Source organism: Balaenoptera ricei, chromosome 1 (genome assembly GCF_028023285.1).
Source record: "Balaenoptera ricei isolate mBalRic1 chromosome 1, mBalRic1.hap2, whole genome shotgun sequence".
In the NCBI taxonomy this organism is placed as follows: Eukaryota; Metazoa; Chordata; class Mammalia; order Artiodactyla; family Balaenopteridae; genus Balaenoptera; species Balaenoptera ricei.
In genome coordinates, this window is record NC_082639.1 from 145,948,405 (window position 1) to 145,976,069 (window position 27,665).

Consider the following 27,665-nt stretch of genomic DNA (forward strand, 5'->3'; position numbering starts at 1 on the left):
AGACTCACTCAGGCTTCTGACTTTCAGACCTGTAAGAGAATAAAATTTGTGTTGTTGTAAGCCACTAAATTTGTGGTAATCTGTTACAGCAGCAATAGAGAAATAATGCCTGGTAGATGTTGCCAGAAAGTTTGTACTGTTTATTCTGGCCCTAGCAGTGTTTGAAAAGTACCTGTTTCCGTACATCCTCACCAGTACTGAAGGTCTCATGATCTCACCTTTTTTTTGAAGCAGATTCCTTTATGTCTTTACTTGTATTACACACAGACAAGTCTATCCAATACTCTAGCATTTCCCAGAGTGTATTCCACTGAACACGGGAAATTCATATATGTTAGGGTTCTCAATATATCCAAGGTAAAATAAATTTCAAAATACGGGGTTAAACTGGATTCTTTATTTAAGACTTCTCATAGCTTATAACATGCTAATGTATATTATGAACCTCCAAGAGGGAGATAGAGGTTGGTGTTTCCAAAGCTATGTCACAGCTCATAGAACTGATGTTTTCTTAGAACATTCTTTAAAATGCAGCTCTCCTTTTTCTGTTCTTTTCTCTCTTAATCTTTCTCTTTAATATATTAACCTTTATGTATGTCCATATTATATCTTAGACTTTGTTATTCTTCAGAATTCTTCTACCTCTAAAGTCTTACATTCAGCCATTCCATTTTGACCACAGCCTGATCCGCATTAATCCAGCTGCTTCTCTGTTCAGGACTTCCAGTGTAGATTCCAAATTTTTCGCGATTAGTCACTTCTTGCTTTTTTCTTTTCTTCCTCCTCCTGTTTTTGCTCTTCCGCCCATTTTTTGATATATTACTTTAACCTGTCTTACCAGTACCCTCAGTCCTCTTGTCCTCCCGGCTCACTTGTCTAGGAAGATCTGCTCTGCGCGGTTCTGAAGATATGCTGCTTTGGGTATTATGGATAGCCTCACTGGAAAAACATCGTACAGACTGGCCGCTTGTTTAAATGCAGTCTGCCACTTCAATGTCTATTAGTTCTTTTCCCCCCAGTCTTGCCCATTTCTTTACAGTAGTTAAACTTTCGCTGTTTTCTTGAAGTTTTACTCTCTTAGCAAATGGTCTTTATTTGAAGATAAAAATAAAAACCTTTTGGTGGGACTGATCTGCTTCCTGTTCCTTCCTCTACTAGTCCTTGCCTCTGTCGCTCTTAGAAAGGAAAAGGTTCTCATCCTCCTTATTAAGGTGGTTTTCTTTGTTTTTTGCTCTGGATCTCATAGACTTTTTTTTTTTTTAATTTATTTATTTACTTTTGGCTGCATTGGGTCTTCGTTTCTGAGCGCGGGCTTTCTTCAGTTGCGGCGAGCTGGGGCTACTCTTTGTTGCGTGTGCGGGCTTCTTACTGCGGTCTTGTTGTGGAGCATGGGCTCTAGGTGCGCGGGCTTCGGTAGTTGTGGCTCACAGGCTCTAGAGCGCAGCCTCAGTAGTTGTGGAGCATGGGCTTAGTTGCTCCACTGGCATGTGGGATCTTCCCGCACCAGCGCTCTAACCCGTGTCCCCTGCATTGGCAGGTGGATTCTTAACCACTGCGCCACCAGGGAAGCCCATAGACTTTTTTTATATTCAACCTTTTCCCTCCTTAATTGGAGCTTTGTCATAAACATTTGAGCAAGCTTCCCTTAACCTGTCCTTCCCTAGCATTTGTTCTATATTTATCTTCCCCATTTATCACCTTATAAACATGGTCTATACTGACTCCCTCAACCCATTGTTCTCTGGTTTCTACCCCTACCTTTCCACTGAAACTATACTTGGTCAGGTCACCAAAGGCTTCTGTTTTTAACTCCAAAGACTCTTTTTTTAATTGAGGACAGGGACTGTTTTGCTAACACTTGTATCCCTAAGGCCTCCGCAGTGCCTGATACATAGTGGAATCTTTGCATATATTTGATGAATATTCATTCAAAGCATGTATGAATGTATTTCAGTTTACTAATGTCTGTTATGACTCTCTGCTCTGGCCTTGTTTATGTCTTCATGTGTTTCCTTGTTTTGTTTTGTTTTGTTTTTGTTTTGTTTTCTAACTCTATTTGAATTTGGTACTTTTTCTATTTGTCTTTTTCTTGTTATGTTCAGGATAATTCTTATATCGAAAGCTGTTATCTCTCATGGGATTTACCTTGTCAGTGTGTTACTTTGCTTTTAAAAGTGGAGCTATATTATCAGAAAGTTTAGCCTGATACTCCAAATATGAGCATTAGCCAAGCACAGCACTTAAAGGTATAGTGATTTAAGAGTAAGGCCTTTACTTTCTGGCAGCCCTGAGTTTGAAAACTGGGTGTATGATCTTGGGTAAGTTATCTAACCTTTTGATTCCAGTTTCCTCAGTGTTAGAATGGATATAATATGTTTCCTAGGGTTTGAGAAGGAATAAATTAGATCACAGAGTAAAAGTTCTTAGCATGGTGCCTTATACCTGGTTAAAAAAAGAAGCAGTAGGACTTCCCTGGTGGCGCAGTGGTTAAGAATCCGCCTGCCAATGCAGGGGACACAGGTTCGAGCCCTGGACCAGGAAAATCCCACATGCCGCAGAGCAACTAAGCCAGTGTGCCACAACTACTGAGCCTGCGCTCTAGAGCCTGCGAGCCCCAACTACTGAGCCTGTGTGCCACAACTACTGAAGCCCACATGCCTAGAGCCCGTGCTCCGCAACAAGAGAAGCCACTGCAAGGGGAAGCTTGCACACCGCAATGAAGAGTAGCCCCCGCTCGCTGCAAGTAGAGAAAGCCCGTGCGCAGCAACAAAGACCCAACGCAGCCAAAGATTTAAAAAAAATAATAATAATAATTTTAAAAAAAGAAGAAAAAAGTTACATTTACTTACATATTTATTATTTCTGACACTCCTCATCTCTTTGTGTAGTTCCAGATTTCCATCTGGTACCATTTTCTAACAGCCTCAAGAGCTTGTTTTTAATATTTCTTATGGTATTGATCTATTGGCATCAAATTTTCTCAGCTTTTGTGTTTCTGAAAATGTCTGTTTCACCTTCAGTTTTAAAGGATATTTTTGCTGGATATAAAATTATAGATTGATAGGATTTGGGGTTTGTTCTTTTTTTTTCTTTCGCTAGTTTAAAGATATTATTCCATTATCTTCTGGCTTGCACTTTTTCTGATAAGAATTTTGCCATTATTCTTATCTTTATTTTTTTCTCTGCCTGCTCTTAAGATGTTCTCTTTATCATTGCTTTTCAGCCATTTGATTACAGTGCCTTTGTATGGTTTTCTTTTGTGCTCAAATGCTCAAAATTTATTGAGCTTCTTAGATGTCTGGGTTTATAACTTTCATCAGATTTGGAAAATATTCTGTCATTATCTTTTCAGATATTTTTTTGTGTAATTGATATGAGCCAGATATGGTATAAACTCTTAATTTCTTTGGATCTGTTGCCTAAGTGAGCTGGTAATTTGATTTTGTTAATATGGTATAGAATTGTATGTTATCTACTGTACGTTTTGCAACTAAAGAGGTTTTTGGGTTTTTTTTTTTTTTCTTCTTGTTTAGCAAAGAAGAACTTAAAAAGTGGGTTTTGAGTGATGTTGGAATCACAGTGAGGCTAGGCTATATCTTTGCTTTGGGGAGCAGTGTGGGAGAGTATAATAAAATTTGTTTGATCTTTATTTTAGATGGTATCTAAGAAAGTTGTATAGCATGAAGATTTGTCCACAAAGATATCACCTCCCCTTTTTAACCATGTATTCAGGAACTCTTTCTATGAATAGCTTTTGCCCTAAGCTGCAGTGCAAATTACTTGTAGTGATGACTTAGGGTCACTCCAAGGAATGTTCTGCTGTTGCCATTGAAGTCTGTGTATGTTTATTTTTCCTATATAATTTATGTAAGAAAATATAGTAAACCTGTGTTGTCAATTGTCTTATTAATCAAAAATTTCTAGAAATTAGGATTTTTGTTTTGCATTGTGATGAGGAGGAAGAGAGTGGGAAGAAGAACTAGAGAGACCTCTGGGACAGAATGTATACCAGAGGCTAAAACCAATAAGATTTCCTGGAGAAGAGTTTTTCAGGTTTAAGGAAAAGGGGAATATGGGTGGGTCTTATGCTTTTAAAAAGGCAAACTCTGAATAAAATCATAAGCAATGAAATAGTCACAATTTAGTGTTTTGTTTTTTTTTTTGGCTGCATTGGGTCTTCGTTGTTGCACATGGGCTTTCTCTAGTTGCGCTACCCTTTGTTGCCTTGGGGGGGCCTACCCTTTGTTGCAGTGCGCAGGCTTCTCATTGCGGTGGCTTCTCTTGTTGCAGAGTATGGGCTCTAGGCGCACGGGCTTCAGTGGTTGTGATGCACAGGCTCAGTAGCTGTGGCTCGTGGGGTCTAGAGTGCAGGCTCAGTAGTTGTGGTGCACGGGCTTAGTTGCTCCGTGGCATGTGGGATCTTCCCAGACCAGGGATCAAACCCGTGTCCCGACGTTGGCAGGTGGATTCTTAACCACTGCACCACCAGGGAAGTTCCACAGTTTAGTTTTGAACATGTGAATTGTTGAAAATTGAGGTCTGTATTGCATCATGGAATAATGAATAAATGAAGTTTAGGTTCTGGAATTCTGATAACACCTGGATTTGAACGCCAGTCCTAGCACTCATACTATCTTTGTGATTTTGGGCAAGTTTCCTAAAATCTCTGAGCCTTTGTTTCTTTATTTATAAAATTGGAAAAATAGTAGTTACCTCAGGTTGCTATGAAAATTAAATCGATAACGGTTTATGTAATCCACTTGTCGTTTACCTAGGTCCCCAATGATTATTAGTTTTCTTTGTATATTCACTTTAAATTTTATTCTTTCATTCAGGGACCTTTTTACCTTTTAAACATTTATAATATTTAAACAAACCCCTATGGCATTCATGAGACTTTGTTTTCATCCTTTATTTTTCTCCATTGACTCCTTCCCTTGTTATTTATCCCACTCCATCCCGTAAAAAACATGTTATGTATTCCATCTTAAAAACTCTTTTGACCCTCTCATCTCCCTCTACTGCCTCTCCTTCCCAGATAAAAGTGTCTAAACTCAGTTTTAGTCTCAGTTCCTTTCCTCCTGTTTTCCACTGAAGTCAGTCCATGGGCTGATGCTCCCACTTTTCTGCCCAAATTGTTCTTAACAAGATCCTCAGTGCCTTCCACATACGAAATCCAATAGTCATTTCTCAGGCCTCATTTTACTTGATGCATCAGCAGTATTTATCGATTCTACCCTCTTTTTTGAAGCTCTTTTCTTTATTTGGCTTCTAGGACACCATAAAACTTCAACAAGTTTTCCTCCCTTCTCTCTGGTTATTAGTTCTCTGTCTTTTTACTGACCCATTGTCATCTCTAGTCTCTATATGCTGATGGCTCCCAAATGAATTTCTGTAGTACATACCTTTCCTTTAAATGTCAGACTCTTTAATTAACTGCCAGTGTACATTCACATGGATGTATATCTTAAAGTTATCATCGTTGTAAGAAATAATAGCAAGTGGTTATATAACACCATGTGCCAAGCACTGTTGTCCAGAATGAACTCTTCGCCCACACCTATTTGTATTATCTTCCTGTTGCTAGTAAATGACAAATTCCCATGAATCATTTTTGATTTTTCTCTCTCTGTCTCTCAAATTTCACTCAACAAATGCTGTTGGTCAGAGTCTGATCAGATTTTACTCTCTCCACTGCTGCCTACTGGTCCAAGCCAGTGAAGTCTCAACATATAGGCCAGGAGGAACCTCTTAAAATCTAGGTTAGGTCATGTCACCTCTTTGCTCAAAATCTCCAAAGGTCTCACAGATTATCTAGGTCAAGTTGGATGGCTCAGTCATTCAGCAGCTCAGCCTGACCTGAAGGGTCCAAGATGGCATCACTCAAATGTCTGGACTGTCAACTGGAATGGCTGTGATAGGTGGGAAAACTGGGTCTCCTCTCTCCAAGTAGTCTGTCTCCTCTGCTTCATAACATTGTGATGGCATTACGAAAGGGCAAGCCCAAATACACAAGTGCTTATCAAGCCTTCGTTTGTGTCACACTTCCTAAAGTCTAATTGGCCAAAGTAAGTCACATGGCCAAGCCCAGGGTCACTGTGTAAAGAGAGTTCACAGTGGTGCAGATGCCAGGAGGTGTATGATTCATTGGGGGCCATCAATATAACAATCTTCTATAGGCCCTCTATGATTTGTATCAGATTTAATTTATTATATTATTTGATTATAGTGCAGCACCCCTTTCTTTAGTCAGATAGGTAAATAATAAAGAAAAAAGGAGCTTCACTAGATAAAACTGATGTCTAGAAGTACGGGTTAAATAATGATTCTTGGGTGGAAAAATCAGATTTGACTTTTGCGTATCTTTTATTTTTAATTTCAGACACCACCTAGAAGTAGAGAATACTATATATACCATAATACTTTATAGATTATTTTATTTAGTTAAATCAGACAGTAACTTAAATATTGTTGCTGGCTGAGTTAATTAACTTGTCCATATCCCATGTTATCCTCTTACTCCAAATTGGGAAGTTGTACTTTATTTTTCCCTAACCTAAATTTATGTGGTGTTTTACATTATATAAAGGACTGTTTGCTGTTTCTTTTTCCAACCTAAGTTTTGTTCCCTGTTACCTATCAAAGGATATAGTCACAGCCTTGTTTTCTTCAAATATTCTTCGTACTTTGTCTTGTCATGCTGTCCCTAATGTCAGTTATTTTTCTCTTATTCTTAGCATTTCCAATAAGTCTGGTCTGCTGTTACTTACATTAAAACTTGTTTTAATTCTAGTGTCTACTCATTTTTTGCTTTCATTTTCCTATCTTTGTTTGGAATTCTGTTAATCTTAAAATTATAAGTATGTGCAAGCATTGATAGCTTCATTATGTCCTCAAGGTTAATCTTACCTGACCATTTGTATATTGTTATACTAGTTTTATTAAAAATTGCTTTCTTTTTATTTTTCTTTATATAAGGCATTTAGTTATTCATTTTTAATGTGTTAAATAAGTAGTTCATATTATCTTTTATTTTAGGAAGATATAAGGATTGTTGCAAATAATGCATTTTTGTTGTAAAGCGTTGGGTCCAATAGTGTTGAAAACCATTGTTCTGGCATATATCATCTACTAGGATAATCTCTAGTGCAGAAAATGTGTAAACAAAGAACTTCATCATAGTGCTATGCGTGCTATGATAAAAGTGGGCATTAAGATGCACTGGGAGTGCTTGGCCAAGCCAAGTCCCTTTTACAGGAGTTGAGTCTTTAAATACAAGAAGGGGTTAGCCGGAGGGAAGAGGGCAGGGATTCCATGTTGAGTGAAAGAGCATGAATCAAGGTACTTAGGGGCAAAATAGCAAGGAACTAAAAGTAATTTGGTTTTATTGGGTCATGAAGTGTATAGTGGGAAGCTGTGGGACCTTACATGCTATACTAATAAGCTTGGGTTTTGTCATGAGGTATTTTCTCCTAGTCTTTTCCACTAAAGTACAACTAAAGTCACAGGTGATTAAATACATGCTTTGGAAGTATGGTGCCAAAGTCCACATAGACCTCCTGCATGTTTGAAATTTCTCTTAAGACTGGTGTTCTATTGTTAAAAATTATGAATAACTTTGTCTTCTCTTCTAGAATTGATTAATGTGCATTCTTAGCTTCGATATCCTAATTTTAGAATGAGGATAATAATAACATTTACGTCTTAGGATTGTTGGGAAGAGTAATAATACCTATAATGATGATAATGACAATAATAGCTAACAGTTTTGAGGGCTTATTTAACAAGAAACAATCCTAGGTGTTTTATTTCTATTACCTCATTTAATCCTCAGAACATCTCAATGAAGAACGTACTTTTATTATCTCCTTCTTACTCCTGACAAAACTGGGGCATAGAGAAGCAATTTTCCTAAGGTTATACAGCTAATAAGTGGCAGAGCGTAGTTAGAACCCAGGCAGTCTGAATATAAGGTACTTAACTACTACATTTTATATTCCCATTCTGTGAGATCAGGTGTATAGAACATTTAGCATAGAATCTGCTACATAATAATTTTAAATGTAAGCAGTTATCAGTATTCAATAATAATTAATTTATTTTGTCCAAATCTTTGCGTTAACTTGATGTCTCTAAGAAACTGTGCTATGTCTTTCCTGTGGCTTGAGTTATTCCCGGCATGCCATTGAGTGCAGCGTGATACCCAAGCCCATGCCTTTAACCACTACTTTCTACTGCTTCCTCTTTCCTTGTTGGTCTGTGTCCATATTAGAATTTAAATCTGGTAGGAACTATAATCTGTTTTGTTCATCATTGTATACCTAGTCCTTAACACTGTATCTAGTACATAGAAATGACCAAATCATTGTTCAATGAGTGAATGAAGATCTAAAACCTGCCGTTTTCAGCTGGTCTTAGAATGTAAGCATTATTTATACTATCTATAATTGTGGTTTAATTACTTTACTTGTTTTTCCTTCCATAAGCAGTCCAGTTTGGACCAGCCGTCTGTCTGCTCCTGTGTTCTACAGGGCACTCTCACCTTGGTGCTGCAAGAACCCTGCTGGGTAACTGGTTTCTGTCTTATAGAGATCACTCAGCTTTCAGGCAGGGAGGGAGATTAGGGTAACACTTCGATCCCAAACTAGAATTTTAGAAATATACAAAACAGAATTTTTAAATGTGTATTCTAAAGAAACTAAATACAAGAAGGAAAAAAAGCTTTGATATTTTCCCTTTGCCTTTGACATTAGATCATTTTAAATAAAGAGAAAATTTAACTTTCTTCAAGGGGGTTCTCTGTTGTTGTGAGTTAACTCATATTTTCCTCCTCTCCTCTATCTAGAATGTCTTAAACCATTCTACCTTATGAGAAATTGGATGTTCTTGCAGATAGTCATTGTGGGAGAAAACGTTTCATTTAAGTCCCAGATGAGGACCGGAAACTTGAAATCAGAGGAGCATCTGAAATCAAGTAATATTAGGTAGGATGAAAATTACAAGGGATTTCTACATGTTTGTATTCCTTTTAGAGCTATATGTTAAAGTGTTCATGTACTATGAACACTAGTACAAGAATTAGAAGCTTTCTGAAGCATTTGATATTGGCCAGGATGGGGGAGGGGAGTGCTAATGGTTTGGGGTTTTTTGTTTGTTTGTTTGTTTTTTAAATTTATGTGGCTTCATAAGAACTTTGGCATGTTTACTTTGTTATGAGCATTTATATCTTACAGTTCAAGGAAAATTTTTAAACATTTAAATTTAAGAAATGTTTATGTTTATATATGTGGTCTCTGAATATTTATGATAAGCATAAGGACATGTGATTTATCTTGTAGATTATCCTTTAGAATAAAAATTCCTATGTTTTGGGTTACATATATCGCAGTTCATTTGAGTGCAGGGAGCATCAGTTCTTGGTTCTATATGTCAGCCTGGTTGCATTCAAGCCTCCTAGGTGCCTATAGAAATAGGTATATGATGGTATACAAGAGAAGCCCTCTGCAGCCATATGGTGAGTTGGTAACTCTTGTCACAGCAGCTTTTATCAGTTCAAATGACGGTGTGAAGGTGCTTGATCTTAGAGATGGGGCTTTTAAATGAGAAATGCTAGTTGCCCTTACAAGTTGATACTATGACAGTGACACCTATAGCTAGGCCATTCCAGAAGACTTGCTTTACTGTGTAACGCTTAGGAGCTTTGGAACCAGACTGCAGGGTGGAACCCAAGTTCTACCACTTCCTAGTTGTGTTTTAAGTTTTATATAATCAAAGTTTTGTATAATCAAAACTAATGTTTGGGGGGAAACAAAAAGTACAATAATATAAATTCTTTGCAATTCTTATGTATCAATCTCTGGTTTTATTTTATGTGCATACTAGAATGCGGTCATTATGACATTCAAACAGTTTCTCTTTTGTCACTTAGCATTATTTGGTGGTATCTAGGATTTTTGACCTCCACCTTGGAATGTTGTCTTCTTCAACCTAGTGTGTTGCTTCAGAAAGGATCCTTTGTCAGTGACTAGATTAGCAAAAGTAATTTGGTGGTCACTGACGTATTCAAGTCATAGTCAGATTAACCCTCCCTCTCGGAGTTATCACTCATGTTCTTTTATGTAACTTACCTGTTGTCTTATTTGTTCCTGATAGCAACTCTGAAAGGGAGTTTGTATCCCTATTTTATAGATGAGGAAATTGAAGTTTCTTGGAAAGAAATTCCAAGGTAGCACTACTAATACGTAAGAAACCTAGATTCAGGGCCAAGTCTTTTTTATTCTGTATCATTTTGTGTTACATAAAATTGCCTTAAGTATGATGCACATTTTACCATTCATTAATTCAACAACATTTTAGTGAACAGCTATGACGTACCAGGCATTATTCTTGGTGTTAGGGATATAGCCTAACCTTCTTCCTCACATTTTTCCATTGTGCCTAATCCATATGGCACTCATCACTTTTTCTCAGGTTCTTTTGCCTGTTCATTTTGTAATTAGCTCAGAGATTTACCATTCTCCTCAGTTAATCTCCCTCTTACTTTCAGACACTGATCTGATTCTCCTACTTTGTCTCTGAATTTGAGGCAATGCAGCAGTGAATTCCCTGGACATCTCTCCACCCTGCACTACTCCCAAATTTTCCTAGCGTATTTCTGTCTAATCTTACCTTCCTCCAATTTCATCCTGCCTCTTTTTCAAAGCCAGTCTTGCTTCCTGTCTTTTTCACATTCTCATGTCTTTTCATCTCTTCCAAGATCATGCTGTGTTAGTTTTGTTCTTTCCTATATCTTCAAGCTATTCCTTTTTCCTAGCTTCTTTTCTTCATTCTAAACGTGCTCAAGTCTCTCCCATTGAAAAAAAGAAACGTCTCTTTACCCATGGCCCCCTTCTCTTTCTCTTCACAGCCCAATGTCTTAAGAGTTGCCTTAAACTTCTCCCTCTCATTTGTTCCTCATTCTCCCTGCAATTTGACATTTTGTCTTTCCCTGGCAAGGCTATCATTGACTCTTGCTTCACCAAATCCAACACACCTTCCAATCCTTATAGTACTTATCCACTGCCTTTGAGATTGTTGACTACTCTGCCTTTTTATCCTCTTCTTTTCCCTATACCACTCTTCTCTTGCTCTCGTACACCTGTAGTTTCTTCTTGGTGTTCTTCATGGGCTGTCTTTCTTTTATCTGCCACTTAAAAATGAAGATAGGGAGCTAGCACCACCCTTCTGCCTTTCTGGGCAATTACATTTACTCTTACGGTTTTAACTACCATCGCTGTGCTGATCACTCCAACACTGTATCCCTGGTCTTGATGTCTCCCCTGTGCTTGACACTCATCTGTAAGTGTCTGCTTGCTCACCCCCACTTTGTCAAATACCCAGATGTCCAAGCCAACAATCTGGGAATGATTTTAGACTGTTTCCTCTGCTTTATCTTTCTCCTTCTGATTTTACTTCCAGATATTTCTTGAATCGAGGCTTTTCTGTTCATCTGTATTATCACTTCCTTTCTTCCAGTCTCGCCCTTTTAAAATCCACCTTCCATGCATCTTGTTGTTGTAGTCTTTTAAAAATGCAATTCTGACAATGCTGTGCCCCTGTTTAAAACTCAGCACTGTTCTCCTAGTAGTTAAAAGATAGAATCTGAGCTCCTTAACGTGTCATACAAGGCCTCACTGCCTTGATTCTCCAGCTCATCTTCTGTAGCTTCCTACCGTGAATTTGATCCGTCAGTCTACCTCCTTCACTGGCTTAGCTTTGTTTTTACTGTTGTGATATTTTCTCTGCCTGGAAGAATAACTCCTTCTCATACTTTGAGATTCCCAGACCAGAAATGGCCCTTTATAAAACTAGGTACACATATTCAAATTGTATAGATTGTAGAGTGAACGTTGTAATATAGAGCAGTGGAGTGTCAGGAGATTTGAAAATTCGTGCCAAACTGTAACGTTCCATAAAGAGAGAAAGCAAGTTAGTATTTTTATTATCTCTTACTGAGAAAAGCTCCTTTAGGAGCAGCATCTTCCCTAGATGTTCTTTTCTATGTGAAATTCAACAGTAGAGTGATGTGATTTATTTTTTTCTGATTAATACCATGAAACTTGGTGATATCTTAAAGTTCTAAGTGTATATGTGCATGTGTGTCTGCATGTGTAAGCACACACTCACCTTATAGTGTCTACTGTCTGGCCTGTTATTTAACACAAATAATTATCATTAGGTTAATATGTTTATGGTCATAATTGTTGGCTACTGTTATCCCAAATACTCCGTAGTACTTTATGGAAATAGGTAAACAAATTATCTTGAAATAAAACCTTCTGTGGCTTTTATTTAAATTTCCAAAAAATGTTGCTCTAGCATTACCTCCCGGAACAAAAGAACCTGATTTACCTTTCCTTAACAGCTGTGAGTTTAGAGGATATTGGCTTATATTCCTATGTTCTGCTCATATGAGAAAGGGGGTTGGGAGGCCAGGTAAAAGGAATCCTTCATTGTATCGGCCCCTGATTTGGAAATGTCCTGTATTTTTAAACCATGAATATTAATGTGTGATCATAAGAGAGATTATCCTGTATTTGTTACCTTGCATTGTTATATCAGTGCTATGTATAATCAAGCTATTTGTTAAAGAAGATAACCATTAATTAGTTTTTTTCCTCTAGTGACATTATTAAAAAATTACCATAAAATGTTTAACCTTTGAAAACCCCAATTCTTTGGGCTATTACTATCAAACATTCCATTTTTTTTTTCCCTTACAGTCTTGTATAACAGGGGAACTATGATACAATGGTTAGGAGTTAGCCCCTGGAATCAGTGTGTTAAAATGCTACCTCTACTACTTGCTAACTTGATGACTTTGGGCATGTTACTTAATCTCTGTCTCCTTGGGTTTCTTCAGCTATAAAGTGGGGGCAATAATAGTACATAGTGAGGATTGAATGATTACCTTATGGAAAGCCCTTACTTTAGAACAGTGTCTGGCAATAATAAGTGCTAAATATAGTGTTAGCTATTTTAGTATACCTAGTGCATTAGAATGCATTAAATGTATTTATAGATCTTGATGATCATGTTCTCTCCAAGAGTATTGTTTCAGATGGTTAGCTTTAAACATATTTGATTATCACTGAATGTTTCAAATTTTTTTCAGCCTTTTAATGACTTTCTTTTTTAGTGTTTGATAGAAGTGCTTAATTTCCCTTATTATTTACGAACTGAGACAATATATTTAGTATTTTGAAAGCTTTATATTTTATAACTATTTAATAGTGCTATTTTATTATTGAAGGCATGATGATTTTAGTTCTTGGATTCTTCGTTCATTCATTCTTTTCATTAATTCCTTTAGCTTAAAGTAAGAATAAAAAGGATCTCATGTGGCCACACCTTCTAGAAGCCAAGAGGAAACATTTAAAAACTATTATCTCTTTATATAAGCATTGTAACGTTAATCTTTAACAATATTGGTCTTTAACAAAACCAGTAGATCATTGAGGTGTAGTATTTTTTCTTTATAAAAAAGTAAAATAATCAAATAGCCAATTTTGTGCTAATCTTTATGAAAGCAGTTGGTATAAGATCACATATCTATTGATTTGATTTCTTGTATATTATACATTATTTAAAAAAACTAAGAGTTGTGTAGGGGTGGGAGGATAGGGGTTCCTTTTCTTGTGAGATAATTTTTAGTTTAACCCTCTCACCTATCTAAATGGGTATTTTTGGTACACAGAAAAAGGAAGAGTTAGTGGATAATAATATATAAACCTAACCATGTTTTAAGCAATTTGCAAATTAATTCCATCAGAAATATAGCATGGCCTACAAGTACTAACTTTCTGATTACATGAGACTATATTTTAACATAGTCTTTGTGACAAGATTATGACATTAGTGAATAAAAATAGATCTTTAGTCTGAGGAAACTGTTATTGATGATTCCTCATATGGGAAAACTGTTTGGTTTGGGAACTTACAGATATTCGACTTCTCATTTTTTTTTTTTTTTTTTAATTTTTATTTTTATTTATTTATTTATTTATTTATTTATTTATTTATTTATTTATTTATTTATTTATGGCTGTGTTGGGTCTTCGTTTCTCTGCGAGGGCTTTCTCTAGTTGCGGCAAGTGGGGGCCACTCTTCATCGCGGTGCACGGGCCTCTCACTGTCGCGGCCTCTCTTGTTGCGGAGCACAGGCTCCAGACGCGCAGGCTCAGTAGTTGTGGCTCACGGGCCCAGTTGCTCCGCGGCATGTGGGATCTTCCCAGACCAGGGCTCGAACCCGTGTCCCCTGCATTGGCAGGCAGATTCTCAACCACTGCGCCACCAGGGAAGCCCTCGACTTCTCATTTTTGATGAAGTACTCCCTGAAGCAGGAGAGCCAGACTTTTTCTGTAAAGGGCCCAGATAGTAACTGTTTTAGGCTTGGTGAGACATGTGATTGTTGTCTCAGCTACTCACCTCTGCCCTTGTAGCAGAAAGCAGCAATAGACAATATGTAAATGAATGGGCGTGACTGTTCCAGTAAAATTTATTTATAAAAATTGATCCAGTGTGAAGGAGGGAATTTCATCCACAGGCTGACTACTGCACTAGAATGTGAATTTTACTTCTTGTGGTCCTTTTGATAAAAATCCCAGGTATTTATATCCTAATGTGATCTTTTTTAAAATATCTATTTATTTAATTTATTTATTTATTATTTTTGGCTGTGTGGGGCCTTAGTTGCAGCACGTGGGATCTTCGTTACCTTTCGTTGCAGTGCGTGGGCTCTTTGTTGTGGCACGTGGCCCGCGGGCTCCAGAGCGCGTGGTCTCTGTAGCTTGCCACACACAGGCTCAGTAGTTGTGGTGCACAGGCTTAGTTGCCCCGCATCATGTGGGATCTTAGTTCCCTGACCAGGGATCGAACCCACATCCCCTGCATTGGAAGGTGGATTCTTAACCACTGGACCACCAGGGAGGTCCCTGAACCGATCTTTTAATTTAGACTAGTTGACTTAAATGTTAGGGTTTAATTGACAGAGCACAAAACTGAACCTAGATAAGTCTATGTTAGCTTTTTATGTCATAGAATTTTTTTATTCTAATTTAAAAGAAATAGAAATGACTTGGACTTTGGAGTCAGAAAGAACTAAGTTTGTACTTAATTGTACCTAATTGCTCTGTGACTATGGACAAATTATTTCACATTTCAGAGCTTCAACTTCCTTGTTTATGGGATGGGAATCATAGTAGCTATCTCCCAGGGTTGTTACATTTTCCATTTTTCTAGCTTTTCACCATGTCAATTTAGCAAGGTTATTTTAGTCATTAACACATGTCTCTTTCAGAACCTAGGAGAGAACTGTGCACAGAGGAGCATCTCTTCCCTTGTGTTACTAAGGAATCAGAACTCTTGGAGTTTCAAAATGCTTGAACATTCATGTCAGATAGTTTTTATGACATTTTTGAACTTTTGTTAGTGTTTGGATTTTTAGTTTTACATTTTTCTTGGGCAGATTATAGTGTGTAAAAATGTAGAGTGAAATTTTGATCTTTGTTTATCAAAGCCTAGAAGTCTGCTCCAGAAACTGTTAGAATTATAGTTTTTCTCTTACTGATGGCCTATCAGAGAAGCAGATTATTTGGAAATAGTTCCTGTTATATGCTCAATATGATCTTCATTTGACTGGAAATTGGTATCCTCGTTAGGCAGATGTTAGCATACCAAGATGACATTTGTTCATCTTTACAAGCAAATCTTGTTTGGAATGAGAAAACAATCATTAGACACATGATCCTAAGTGTATCTTGTATATACTAGAGTATGTATTTTTAGCTAAGATATGGAAGCATTGTGAAATATGTTCTTTGTAACTTGGCAGCTCAGAATGAAAGGTATTGAATCCAGTGGAGATGCATAAGTAAGGTTGGCTGTCTCAGTATAAGGTTCCTAAGTTAGTACTCTAGGAGGGTTTTGGGGTGGGGGAGGAGAGGAGGTTGTTGGTAGGTTAGGATGTGTGCTATTCCTAAGTGTAATCTTAGGTTTTAAGAGCATAAATCAAATACTTTGTGAATTTTTTTTTTTTTTTTTTTTTTTTTAACGGCAAAAGTTTAACACTCAAACTAGGCTTTATGGGTAATGGAATTTGATGTGATGTTACCTTTTAGGACTAAGTGTAGCTGTTTATTTGGTATTGTTCATTTATATTGATAGTTCTTGTGGTTTGTGGTTTCTATAGCATCCTATTGTGATTCTATTTGAAAGCTTAATTTTTTAAAAATATAGATATCTTTTTAAAATCTAAGAAAATAAAAAGATTCATGTTTTGTTTTGATGAAACTAAAATTCACAATTGTTATCAAATAATAAATTACATAAAGCATTTACAGTAAAACTTTTAGAATCTCTAAATATTCTTCTAGCTTTTATGTCAAATTTTGTTTTTAAAAATGGAAATCTCATAAGTTTATATACTTACCTTTTTAGAGTATATGAAAATAATTTAGCCTTTTTCCTTTATTCACTTAAAAAATATGTATTGAATGCCCACTGTGTAGGCAAAGAAGTTGTGATGGTGAGCATTCCTAAAATCTGTGATATACACTGTAAAGAAAAAATACAAGTGCTTTGAGAGCATAAAACAGGAATATCCTTCATGTGTGCAGGGTTCAAGTAAAGCTTCCTGAGGAAGTAATGTCTCTACTGAGACAAAGGATGAGTAATTAACCAGACAAAGGAGGAAGATGTATTCCTAGCAAAGGGACTCTTCTTTACAAAGGCCCTGAGCGCCAGGGGAGCCAAGCACTGTGGAGAATCCAGAAAGAAGTCCAGGGGCTGGAACACAGAGATCAAGGAGAGAAAAGAATAATGGTAGAAGTAGAGTACAGAGACTCTCTTCAGTTACAGAGGACTTTGTAGACCACTTTAGTAAAGATCTTGGTTTTTACCCTAAAAGCAGTGGAAAATCATTAAAGGGTTTTAAGTGCGCAATTGGTGAGGTCAGATTTGCATTTTTTAAAGATCCCTCTGATAGCAGTGGAGAGAGCAGAATGAAATGAGACAAGAGTGAAGTGGAGAAAACAATTTGGTGGCTTTGCAATAGTCCAGGCAAGGGATGGTTGTAACTTGAATTATAGTGACTGAAGAGGAAGTAAAGGGAGAGCTACAGATTCAAGATGTATTTAGTAGGTAAAATTCTTTGGAGTTGATAGATTACCAGGGATTTGAGAGAACGTTATCATGGATGAATTCCAGGTGTCTGCTTTTCACAACTGGAAAGCCATGATACATTTGCTAAAGTACAAAACACTAGAAAGAAAACCAGGGATGGGGGTAGGGATGGGTCATGAGTTCAGTTTTGGACCTCTTGAATATAGGCAATTCTTAAAGAATTTGGGAGAGAGAAAAGAAGCAGCAGCTAGAGGAAAATCTAGGATAGAAGGTTTTAAAATCTGTGAGAGCATAGGGCATGTTTAAATACTGTGAGAAGGATCCAATAGAGAGGGAAGTTTTTAAATTATTGAAAGAGGGGAGAGGGTAATTAAAGGAGCAGAAGTCCTTAAAAAGGTTAGAAAGAGCATACCTAAGTGTAATTACTGGTCTTAATAAGTAAGAGATGCAGTACCGCTAGTATTTTAACAAGAGTAAGAAGGAAGGAGGGCTCTGTGACTGTAGTAAGTGTTTAGTAACTGGGCATTGTTTTTCCTGAGGTATGGGGCTGTCCTTTGCCGAAAAGAATTGAGGAGAATGGAGATTTGAAATAGTTATAGTGGCTAGTGAATTGAGAAACATAGAATTTCTTGGCCTCATTGAGGGAAAATTTGGAGGTAAACAGTAAGAAAATGAACTCTACTCAGTAGAAGAGTTTGCGATGACCCTGTGAACTCGTAAGGAATGGCATCAATTTGCCAAGATCTAATGCTACTCTAAGCATTAAAGCAGGGACACTATTTGCAGTGCCACAAATACAGCTGTTATACATTCTTACTGTCATATATAATTTTACTTAACTTTTAGTGTTACTTATGTTGGGTGGGCCTAGTTTGTTTCTAACTGAGGTTCTTTTTCCCTTTTTTAGGCAGGCAGAAGTCCTGAAGGCTGACATGACAGGTATTGGCTGGCTCTTTTGTTCTTCACAACTTATTTTATACCATTAAATTAAGGGAAGTGTATCATCTTATTATACTACTTGTAGTACTGTCCTGGTTGCCAGAGGGGATGATAACTTACTATTTATTTTAAATATTTATTGTTTTTATACTTTGAATTCTTACTTAGATGGCTTGTCAAAATTTTTATGTAATCTGTGCTACACTGAGTTGAATATTACTTAATTTAATGCATATACTCATTTAATTTTTACAAACTATTAATTTTTACAAACTATTTATCAGCTACTTACGAGATACAGAAAAAATAATTCATATACCATATAAACACAAATATCTCATGGTATTAGATTTATATCTTCCTGTTTATAATTCCCCAAACTTGAATAGTAGGTAAACCTTCAGAAAAAAATGTTTGCAGGAAAACTCTTGCGAATTGAAAGTCCTTGAAATCGAATGAGCTACCTTGCCACTTTTCTTTCTTTTCTCACGCTTTTTGTTTTGAATAACAGCCAAGGTGTTTTTGAAAGAATAACTGGAATTAGTCACTAAAAGGAGCAGATGAATTTAACTCCAAAATTAGGAAATATATGGCAGTAACTATGTAGTGATCAATATGTTCTCTGTAACAGCATAACAGCAATATGCTTTCTATAACCGTCCTAAAATGTAAAAAAACAATAAGTGCTAATGGATCTCATCCTAATTTTTGAAGATTTTAGTTCTGCAGTGAAACCTGCAAAGAAAGTTAAACTTGTAAGCAGCATACCTGCCATAATTTACAACCAAGAGGAAATGGGCTATTTAGATCTCTTTTTCTCAATCTGTAGAATTGCAGGCTAATGTTCTAAGAATTTTAGATAATCTCATTGTCATCTTGCTCAAGAAAAAAAAGGGAAAAAAAGCCAAAAACACTTTTTATAGGTTTATAGTTCTTCCCATTATTAACATAACTGTCATCATCTTCCATACTATGGATTCTGATGTCAGCTCTGAGCTACTGTATTATGCTCTTGTATGGGCATTGTAAGCATAATCTATATTGCGTGACAGAAATTGTGCACGGAACAATGTTAAGCCATCTATATACCTTTTACATTTTCTTAACTCTTGAACACCCTCAGTAAGTAGGCTTAGGGTTTGACTTTTGTAGGGGACATTTGACCTGCCCAGAAGGTGACCTGTCCTTAAGATATTAAGTCTGCTCATTTAAATGATAGTCTCACTGATAGGTCAGAGTTAATGATCCCTTACATTCCTTTTCCTGCAATCAGTGAATTGAAGCAGGGTTGAATAAATCTATAAATCTATTTATTTAGTCATTAAAAGCTTAATAAGGAAGGGACCGAGACCCTGATACCAAAAAATAGACCCTATTTTTTAGTAGCCAGCAAACTCTTGTAAAGATTAACTCTGATGTCTGGGAGATTCTGTGGGCAGAATAGGATTATGGTGGCTGTAGATACTAATAGCAGACCTAAAGAAGAGTGAAGATTATGCCATTGTGCAGTGGCAAAATACTAAATGCAACCAGACAGGCTAACTAGCAGCCGGAAATATATAATTGAAAAGTCCATTATTAAATTCTTCTATTGAGGCAGCTCACTGTCAATTATTGCACTCATAAGCCTAGTAATCGGAAAGGCTAATGTGCCTTGTAGGACTCTGGCAGACAATATGGCCCCAATTTGGTATTACATATAGTTATAGCCTGACTTTCTGATTTCATCTTGCACCCAGTCTCTCATTTGGCCTCTTGAGCAGTTTAATCACTGTCTGCTACTGGTCCTCATTTGCATTAAATAGCAAGTGTGTATTGCTCACAAAAGTGTCTTGGCAAGCAGTCTACCGATTGTTAAAATAACACTCACTGTCAAGACTTTATTGGCTTGACATACATAGGAGAGTAGGAGTAATAGCAGAATGCCCAAACAGCTGCTGGACTGTGAGCTGACAGGAGGATTCTGTAAGGACAATTGTGAGAATGATTCAAAAGAAAAAGAGAAAAGCTGCTTTGGACAAAGAGGTATAGTTATGAGAGTAAACAGACCAACTTGGCAGTCCATCATTTCAAATGGGGTGACTTATTATGAGGCATATGGCTTCCTATGGTATGAATGCATAGAAATCCAAACCAAGATCAAAGGGTGAACCACTCTCTTTTTTTAAGCCTTTTTCATTTCATGGCGTTATTTCAAAACTAAAAGACAAGTACAGAAGCATTTTGAAACAGATGTAGTCATTAGCCAAAAGGTAAAAGTCATCTGAAATGTAGTAGTATAAAACTTCTGCAGCTGTCTGTGATATCTGTTTAAAGCATGTTTTTGCTTTGGGGAATGGAGAGTGAAGGAATTCTTGGTGTGGCATAATGGTCTTAACTATCTGTTTATCTATCTACTGTTCTTTTTTTGTTTTGTTACTCAGATTCTAAGCTGGGTCCAGCCGAGGTCTGGACATCCAGGCAGGCTCTGCAGGACCTGTACCAGAAGATGCTGGTTACTGATTTGGAATACGCTTTAGACAAGAAAGTAGAACAGGATCTGTAAGTATTACCATTTGGGATGTCCCTGTAAGATCAGGAATCTCACCAAGACTTTAGAAGAGAACAATTTGGTTGTTTCTTTTTAACCTATTTCAGAGTAAGCTTTTTCAATGAAAAAAAAAAGGAAAGAAATTCTAATACTTGTGATCTTTTTGAACAAAATATTTGACCATTGATATTACTTTAGATACAGTCTTAGGTAGCAAGAGGAGAAATGTTTAGAGTTGAGTTTTATTAAGGTCTTCAGGGCGTATCGTAAAAACAAATTTGTATGTGTTTCAAGTACTAAGAGACAGTGTTTGGATTCTCTGTATTGTATTCAGTCCTATATTTGAGCCGTGATTTAAAAAAAGAAATACGAAGTAGGCTTTCTCTGATAAATATGATTCTATAAGTTTCTCCCAAAGGAAAATGTGTTTACATTGTAAGGAAAGTTCTTCCTTTTAATCCAATAAATAGGTATTTCCTTTTTTTTCCCCCCTAATAAGACTAAAGAAAGATTTTGTATATTTAGGCTGTTCCACTCATTCTTTCTATTAGGGGTGAAATGGCAGATGACCAGATTCCCAACTGAGTAAATAAATGTCTTTCATGGAAGGCCTTGCCTTATAAATTGGAACAAGGACATTAGCCTGGTGGAAAATTAAAAATCAAGAATATTCTGTTTAATAATGCCTGTTACCCTAAGTAGTGGTGAAGATTAGTTTTTCCTATATTGCACACCTAACCTTTATATTGTTAGGAGATCTAGTAATAGAGCTTAATCACAACCACTCAAACCCATATTTTTGATATTAGAGTCATGGATAAGATGGCATCAAAAATGCTGAGGGAGTGATTGATTGCCCTCATAAATCATTAAAAACCCCAGTGCTTCAAAAGAGCCTCAAAAGCTGCCGTTGATAAAGAATTAGGTACTTTCCAGGTAGGTTGTAAACCCTTTATCTGTCTGTGTTTGCTTCCTTCAGCCAGTAATATCTTCCCTCCATCCTAGTTCCCTTTTTTTGTTTTGTTTCTTTGTGATTTCCCCTGTGATTTCCAAATTAGGGAGTGACTGTATTTCACCATAACTGAATTTAAAATGATTCTCTATACAATTCGATTAATGAAAGGCATTTTATAACAGGATTTTGGTGTGCCATATTTCAGCATTGTGTTGTTTCTTAGTTTGAATAGCCAAAATTGAAATGTCAAAATGAGTTTATATTTCAAGCTCTAACGAAAATATTAACCCCAAGAGAAATAAACAAACTGTTAAATAGAACTAGAACTGAGTGCTGTGGGAAATAAGTTTTAGAGAAATAAGAGATATGACTTAATATTTACAAAAAAAACTCCCCCACCCCCACCCCCAGACATGCCACTTGATACAGAGAACACATATTTTTTGACACAATGGTGCAATGTATGGAAATTTGTTAATAGCTTGCTTTTACTTTGGTCTTGCCACTGTAGTTCTAATTTTGTACCAGGATTCCTAAATAGGTTCTAAGTCTAGTAGCCCTAAAAGATTAATAACTGAAGCCACAGTCTGATTATTCGAACATTTGGTAAGTGTTTACTAAGGTCAGTTGCATTCTACTGCTTGTCTAGTCTTGTTCAAAGGGGAGCATAAAGTTATTTAAGTGAATAACTTTAATGCAGGTTTACTGTCTAGTGTGTTATAATTATAACAAACAGTTCTTTCTTGTTCTCAGGGGGACCAGTGTCTGCCCAGTGAGTCACTGCTATACCAAATAGAATTACATTTTGTTTTCAGCTGGAATCATGCCTTTAAGAATCAGATCACAACACTACAAGGCCAGGCAAAGAATCGAGCAAACCCGAATCGGAGTGAAGTTCAGGCAAACCTTTCTCTGTTCCTAGAGGCAGCTAGTGGCTTCTATACTCAGGTGAGTTCTGCACTGTATACCAATTTTCCTAAAATTAGTAGTGAATATTCTCTTTGCACACATCTTGTTCATATAAGCACTTGGGGTACCCACTGTATGGTCCATCCAGGAGTTGATCACCTATAATCTCAGATGAATCAAAATGTCTGAAATTACTTACCATAAGACCTTTAAAACAGTAAAGACTCTGCTCTTAAAAAGGTGATGGAAAAAAAAAAAGTGATGGTTCAGCTTAAAGGTTAGAGGTATAATTGTGTGAATAAAAAAAAGGGTAATGAGAGCAATGCCTTAGTGAAACAGCAGAAGTAGTGAGTTACAGGTGGTAGTAGAGCAAATGTAAATGTATGGGCGTAGTCATTGTGAAAGTAACAGCTATGTTTTGCCAGGTAAGAAATAGTCAAAATTTGTGATATCAAGTGAGTTTTCATAGTATTATATATACAGTAGAATTTATCTGGAGCTTCAGTGCTATTAAACTACCTAAGAAATAGAGTAGCCTTTCCTCAGTTTGAATAATAAGCTATTATTGATTGTCCTCAGAGACTTTCCTTGTCCTTAATTATATCTTGATATGACTTCTGAATCAGGCGAGGTAAAAGAATAAATAAATCTTTTTGGACAATGAATTTTATTTAAGCAGAATTCTTTAGAAATTCATCTCATCCACTTGTAATAGCATTCATAATTTAATTAATAACATGTATATAAATTCTCATCTTATAATGACAAGACAAGGTTTTGCAGATCTTGCTCCGAAAGAAATTCAAGAACCTTCTCTCTGTGCTGCTGCTTGACCATTGCTACCTGTATTTTGGCTCCATTTTGGTTTTACTACTTCTTAGAATGAAGAGAAAGAAAAGACTGTTAAAAGATAGCAAATAGCCATCATCTTACAGAGATTATTTGTTTTACTTAGACTAAAACATTCATCACAGTTCATCATTGAAAGAACTCAAGTATGGTTCTTGTTCTCAAAATTCATTTTTAAATTGATGCCAACTTTTAGCAAAAGTTGATATTTCTGGAGAGGGGGATTGTGGTTTGCCACTAACTAATCCTTATTAGCAGATGTTAAAGATTAATTCATTCTACAAGTAGCTGTTAAAAGTCTACTCTTCGTAAGGCACAATACTAGACACTGAGAATTGGAGAGAAAAGAGACCATCTTTAACTTTCAAGGGCATATCAGTCTAAATGAGGAGATGGATACATTAATAGATACAGGGTTTCTTTTGGCTTTCTGATTATAAAAACATACATACTAATTTCAGAAGATTTGAAAATTATAAAAAGTCAAAAATTGTTCATTACCCTCTCATTCAGGATAAATTACTACTTTTAATATGTATGTTTCTAGTGTTTTTATACTTTTGTACGTGTTTGTACCTATTCATTCTTGTATCCGCTCTATAAACATAATGTAAGTTTTTCTTTGTATTATTAAACAGTTTGATAAGCATCTTTGTATATAAAGCATTTTCTCTAATACTGGATTACTTCCTGAGGATAGGTTCTTTTTTTTATCACTGAGTTTACGAGCTTTTTTTTTTTTTTTTTTTTTTAACTGTTGAGTTTATTTATTTATTTATTTATGGCTGTGTTGGGTCTTCGTTTCTGTGCGAGGGCTTTCTCTAGTTGCGGCAAGTGGGGGCCACTCTTAATCACGGTGCACGGGCCTCATTATCGTGGCCTCTCTTGTTGCGGAGCACAGGCTCCAGACGCGCAGGCTCAGCAACTGTGGCTCACGGGCCCAGTTGCTCCGCGTCACGTGGGATCTTCCCAGACCAGGGCTCGAACCCGCGTCCCCTGCATTGGCAGGCAGACTCTCAACCACTGCGCCACCAGGGAAGCCCCTGAGGATAGGTTCTTCATTGGATGGTGAATTAAATCATTGGATGAGTGGAGCTTTAATACTATTGATACACATAATTGTTTTCCCAAAAGGTTATCATTTATATTTTTGTATTTCCATCAGCAGTGTATGCAAGTGTCTGTCTTGACATCCACTCACCAGTGTTAAATATTTCAATAAAGGCAAATGAATGATTAATTGAATAACTTATACTTGATAGATGGAAAATATTTCATTTAAAATTCAATGTAATCTAATTACTAGTGATGTTGAACTTCTTTTATATTTTATTAAATATTTGTATTTTATATAAATCATTTATTCATTTACTTTTCCCTTTCATTGTTCAGACCCTAGTTTTTTCCATGGTGATTTGTCTGAGCTTTTTCTATATAAGGGGATATTAATTTTTCTTCCTTTTTTTTTGACAAACATCTTTTTCTCCAATTTCTTCTGTTGTTCTTTCATTTTATTTAAAGTTTTTTGAAATACAGAAGTTATCAGATAGTTTTTGTTTTTACAGTACAGTTTTTTCTTTGTCCATTTGTCCATAGATTAGTGGATATTTAACAATAACAATAATACTTATATTTAAAGGAACAAATAGATATTATAATTCAAATATTAAAATTTGAAAACAGCATCAATATCCTGAAATAGAGTAAAGATTAAATAAATTACAGCCTATCTGAAAAATGGAATTATGAAACTATTATAAATGGTATTTATGAAGTTTTTTTTTTTGAGGTTTAGTTGATGTACAATATTATGTTTCAGGTGTACAACATAGTTACAATTTTTAAAGGTTATACTCTGTTTATAGTTATTATAAATATTGGCTGTATTCCCTGTGCTGTATAATATATCCTTGTAGCTTATTTATTTTATACATAGTAGTTTGTACCTCTTCATCCCCTACCCCTATCTTGCCCCTCTCCCTTTCCTCTCCTAGCTGGTAACCACTAGTTTGTTCTCTATATCTGTGAGTCTGTTTCTTTTTTGTTATATTCACTGCTTTGTTGTTTTTTTAGATTCCACATATAAGTGATAACATGCAGCATTTGTCTTTCTCTGCCTGACTTATTTCATTTAACGTGGTATCCTCCAGGTCCATCTGTGTTGTTGCAAGTGGCAAAATTTCATTCTTTTTTATAGCTGAGTAGTATTTCATTGTATATGTATGTATGTGGGGACACACACACACACACACACACACACACACCGCCACACACCACATCTTCTTTATCCATTCATCTGTTGATGGACAGTTAGGTTTCTTCCATATCTTGGCAGTTGTGTATAATGCTACTGTGAACATTGGGGTGCATGTATCTTTTTGAATTAGTGTTTTCATTTTTTTTGGATTTATGCCCAGGAGTGGAATTGCTGGGTCCTATGGTAGATCTGTTTTTATTTTTTTGAGAAACTTCCATACTATTTTCCACAGTGGCTGCACCAATTTACATTTCTACCAACAGTGTATGGGGGCTCCCTTTTCTCCACATCTTCACCAGCGTTTGTTATTTGTGGTCTTTCTGATGATAGCCATTCTGACAGGTGTGAGGTGATACCTCATTGTAGTTTTAATTTGCATTTCTCTGATGATTAGCGATGTTGAGCCTCTTTTCGTGTGCCTGTTGGTCATCTGTATGTCTTCTTTGGAAAAATGTCTATTCAGGTCTTCTGCCCATTTTTTAATCTGGTTGTTTTTTGATATTAAGTTGTATGAGCTGTTTATATATTATTTTGGATATTAACCCCTTATCAGTCATATCACTTGCAAATATTTTCTCCCATTCACTAGGTTGTCTTTTCGTTTTGTTGACTGTTTCCTTTGCTCTGTGAAAGCTTTTAAGTTTAATTAGGTCCTATTTATGAAGATTTTTTTTTTAAGATGAAATTGTGTTATTATTAAGTGAAAATCATGATGTAGAATTATGTGTACGTTTGACTCTACATGTTAATTGAATAGTCTTAGCTCTGTGGGGTATTGACAGAAATGGTATCCCACCCCCCACCTCCACTTCACTACTTTCAACTATGCTTTGTTGAATTCCAGATTCCCGTCATAACATCTTGGACAGATTTCTTACTGTTCTGATTGCTCTTAGGTTTTTAAACATAGTCCAGTTTTAAAACTCCAGTCTCATCTCCAGCTTAAATCGCTTCCTTCCCTCATGTAGTAGAAATTTAAACTGTGAACACAACTGAAGTAGGGAGGGGTAGTAGGGACTTGCTGCAGGCGGCCCTGGTGGAGGTAGAGGGAGAGCATCCACTTTCTGCAATACGTTTTTATATTAGCCGTTACACAGACTTGCTTGTTATCTTGAAAAATGATTCTTAACCTTTTTTTTATGATGTGATATACATGTAACACATTTCCAAGGGTTTGATTGGACATTGATAAATCCAGACAAGTAAAGCAAGAATCATCATTTTTGTTGAGGGGGCATGTTATTTGCAAAAACACTTTATAAGCAAGTCAATAATAAAATCATTCAAATGTCTCAAAATGTTGTTTTATAAAGAAAAATATATAATCTAATTTTGAAATTTATTTTTTGAAATTTTTATAATAAGCAAGCATTGATCTTTCCCCACTGCATTCCATAGGCAGTGGTTGAGTGATCACAACAGTTGTAGAATGAGCAGCAATAAACTTTTTTTCAGATATCAACATTAATAGGACTTGTTGCTTGCATTTTTTTGTTGTTGTTGTTATTTTGGCTTGATAATTGAAACAGTTAATGATGTTGTGAACAGTAATGTTCATACATCGTTTTTGATGACATGCAGTGCAGATTAAGCTACCATATTGGGGAAGTACACCAAGTCCAAATCATTGTACAGCCTTATAGACTAAGATGAGTTTTGAATTTTAATCTTAAGTGTAGTTGCAAGCCATTGGAAAGTAGGCAAGGGAATACCATGATAAAATTTGCATTTTTAAAAGATTACCTTGGATGTTCTGTGGAGAATGAATTAGCAGGTCAGGAATGGAAGGTAGTTAGCATGCTGCTGTAGTAATGGAAGGTTATTAAGGGATTTTTGAAGTATAGCCAGTAGAACTTCCTGATGGTTTGGATTGGATGTGTAGAATCGGGTAAGGGAAGAGTCAAAGATGACTTGAGTTATCAGATTGAGCAGCTAGCTGGCTGGTTATACCATTTACTGAGATAGGGAACACTGAGGAGAAGGCAGCTCTATCCATGTTACATTAGAGAGATGCCTGTTTGAGAGGAGGGGTCAAATAGGTAATTAGGTAAGCTTGGAGCTCAGTG

The 27,665-nt window shown here is 36.3% G+C and overlaps 1 protein-coding gene across 7 annotated transcripts in view; it reads left to right on the top strand.

Annotated features, from left to right (window-relative positions):
• Positions 1–27,665, top strand: part of SMG7 (SMG7 nonsense mediated mRNA decay factor) — a 73,191-nt gene that overhangs the window by 16,711 nt on the left and 28,815 nt on the right. For 4 of the 7 annotated variants that reach the window (XM_059937630.1, XM_059937668.1, XM_059937662.1 and 1 more), the window contains exons 2-5: positions 8,846–8,984; positions 18,068–18,099; positions 20,523–20,640; positions 22,400–22,532. In XM_059937630.1, coding sequence (XP_059793613.1) covers positions 8,869–8,984; positions 18,068–18,099; positions 20,523–20,640; positions 22,400–22,532 — 399 coding nt within the window. In that variant the 5' untranslated portion in view covers positions 8,846–8,868. Of the gene's footprint in view, positions 1–8,486; positions 8,568–8,845; positions 8,985–18,067; positions 18,100–20,522; positions 20,641–22,399; positions 22,533–27,665 lie in introns of those variants that run through there. The other 3 variants (XM_059937635.1, XM_059937643.1, XM_059937653.1) reach the window with 3 other exon arrangements.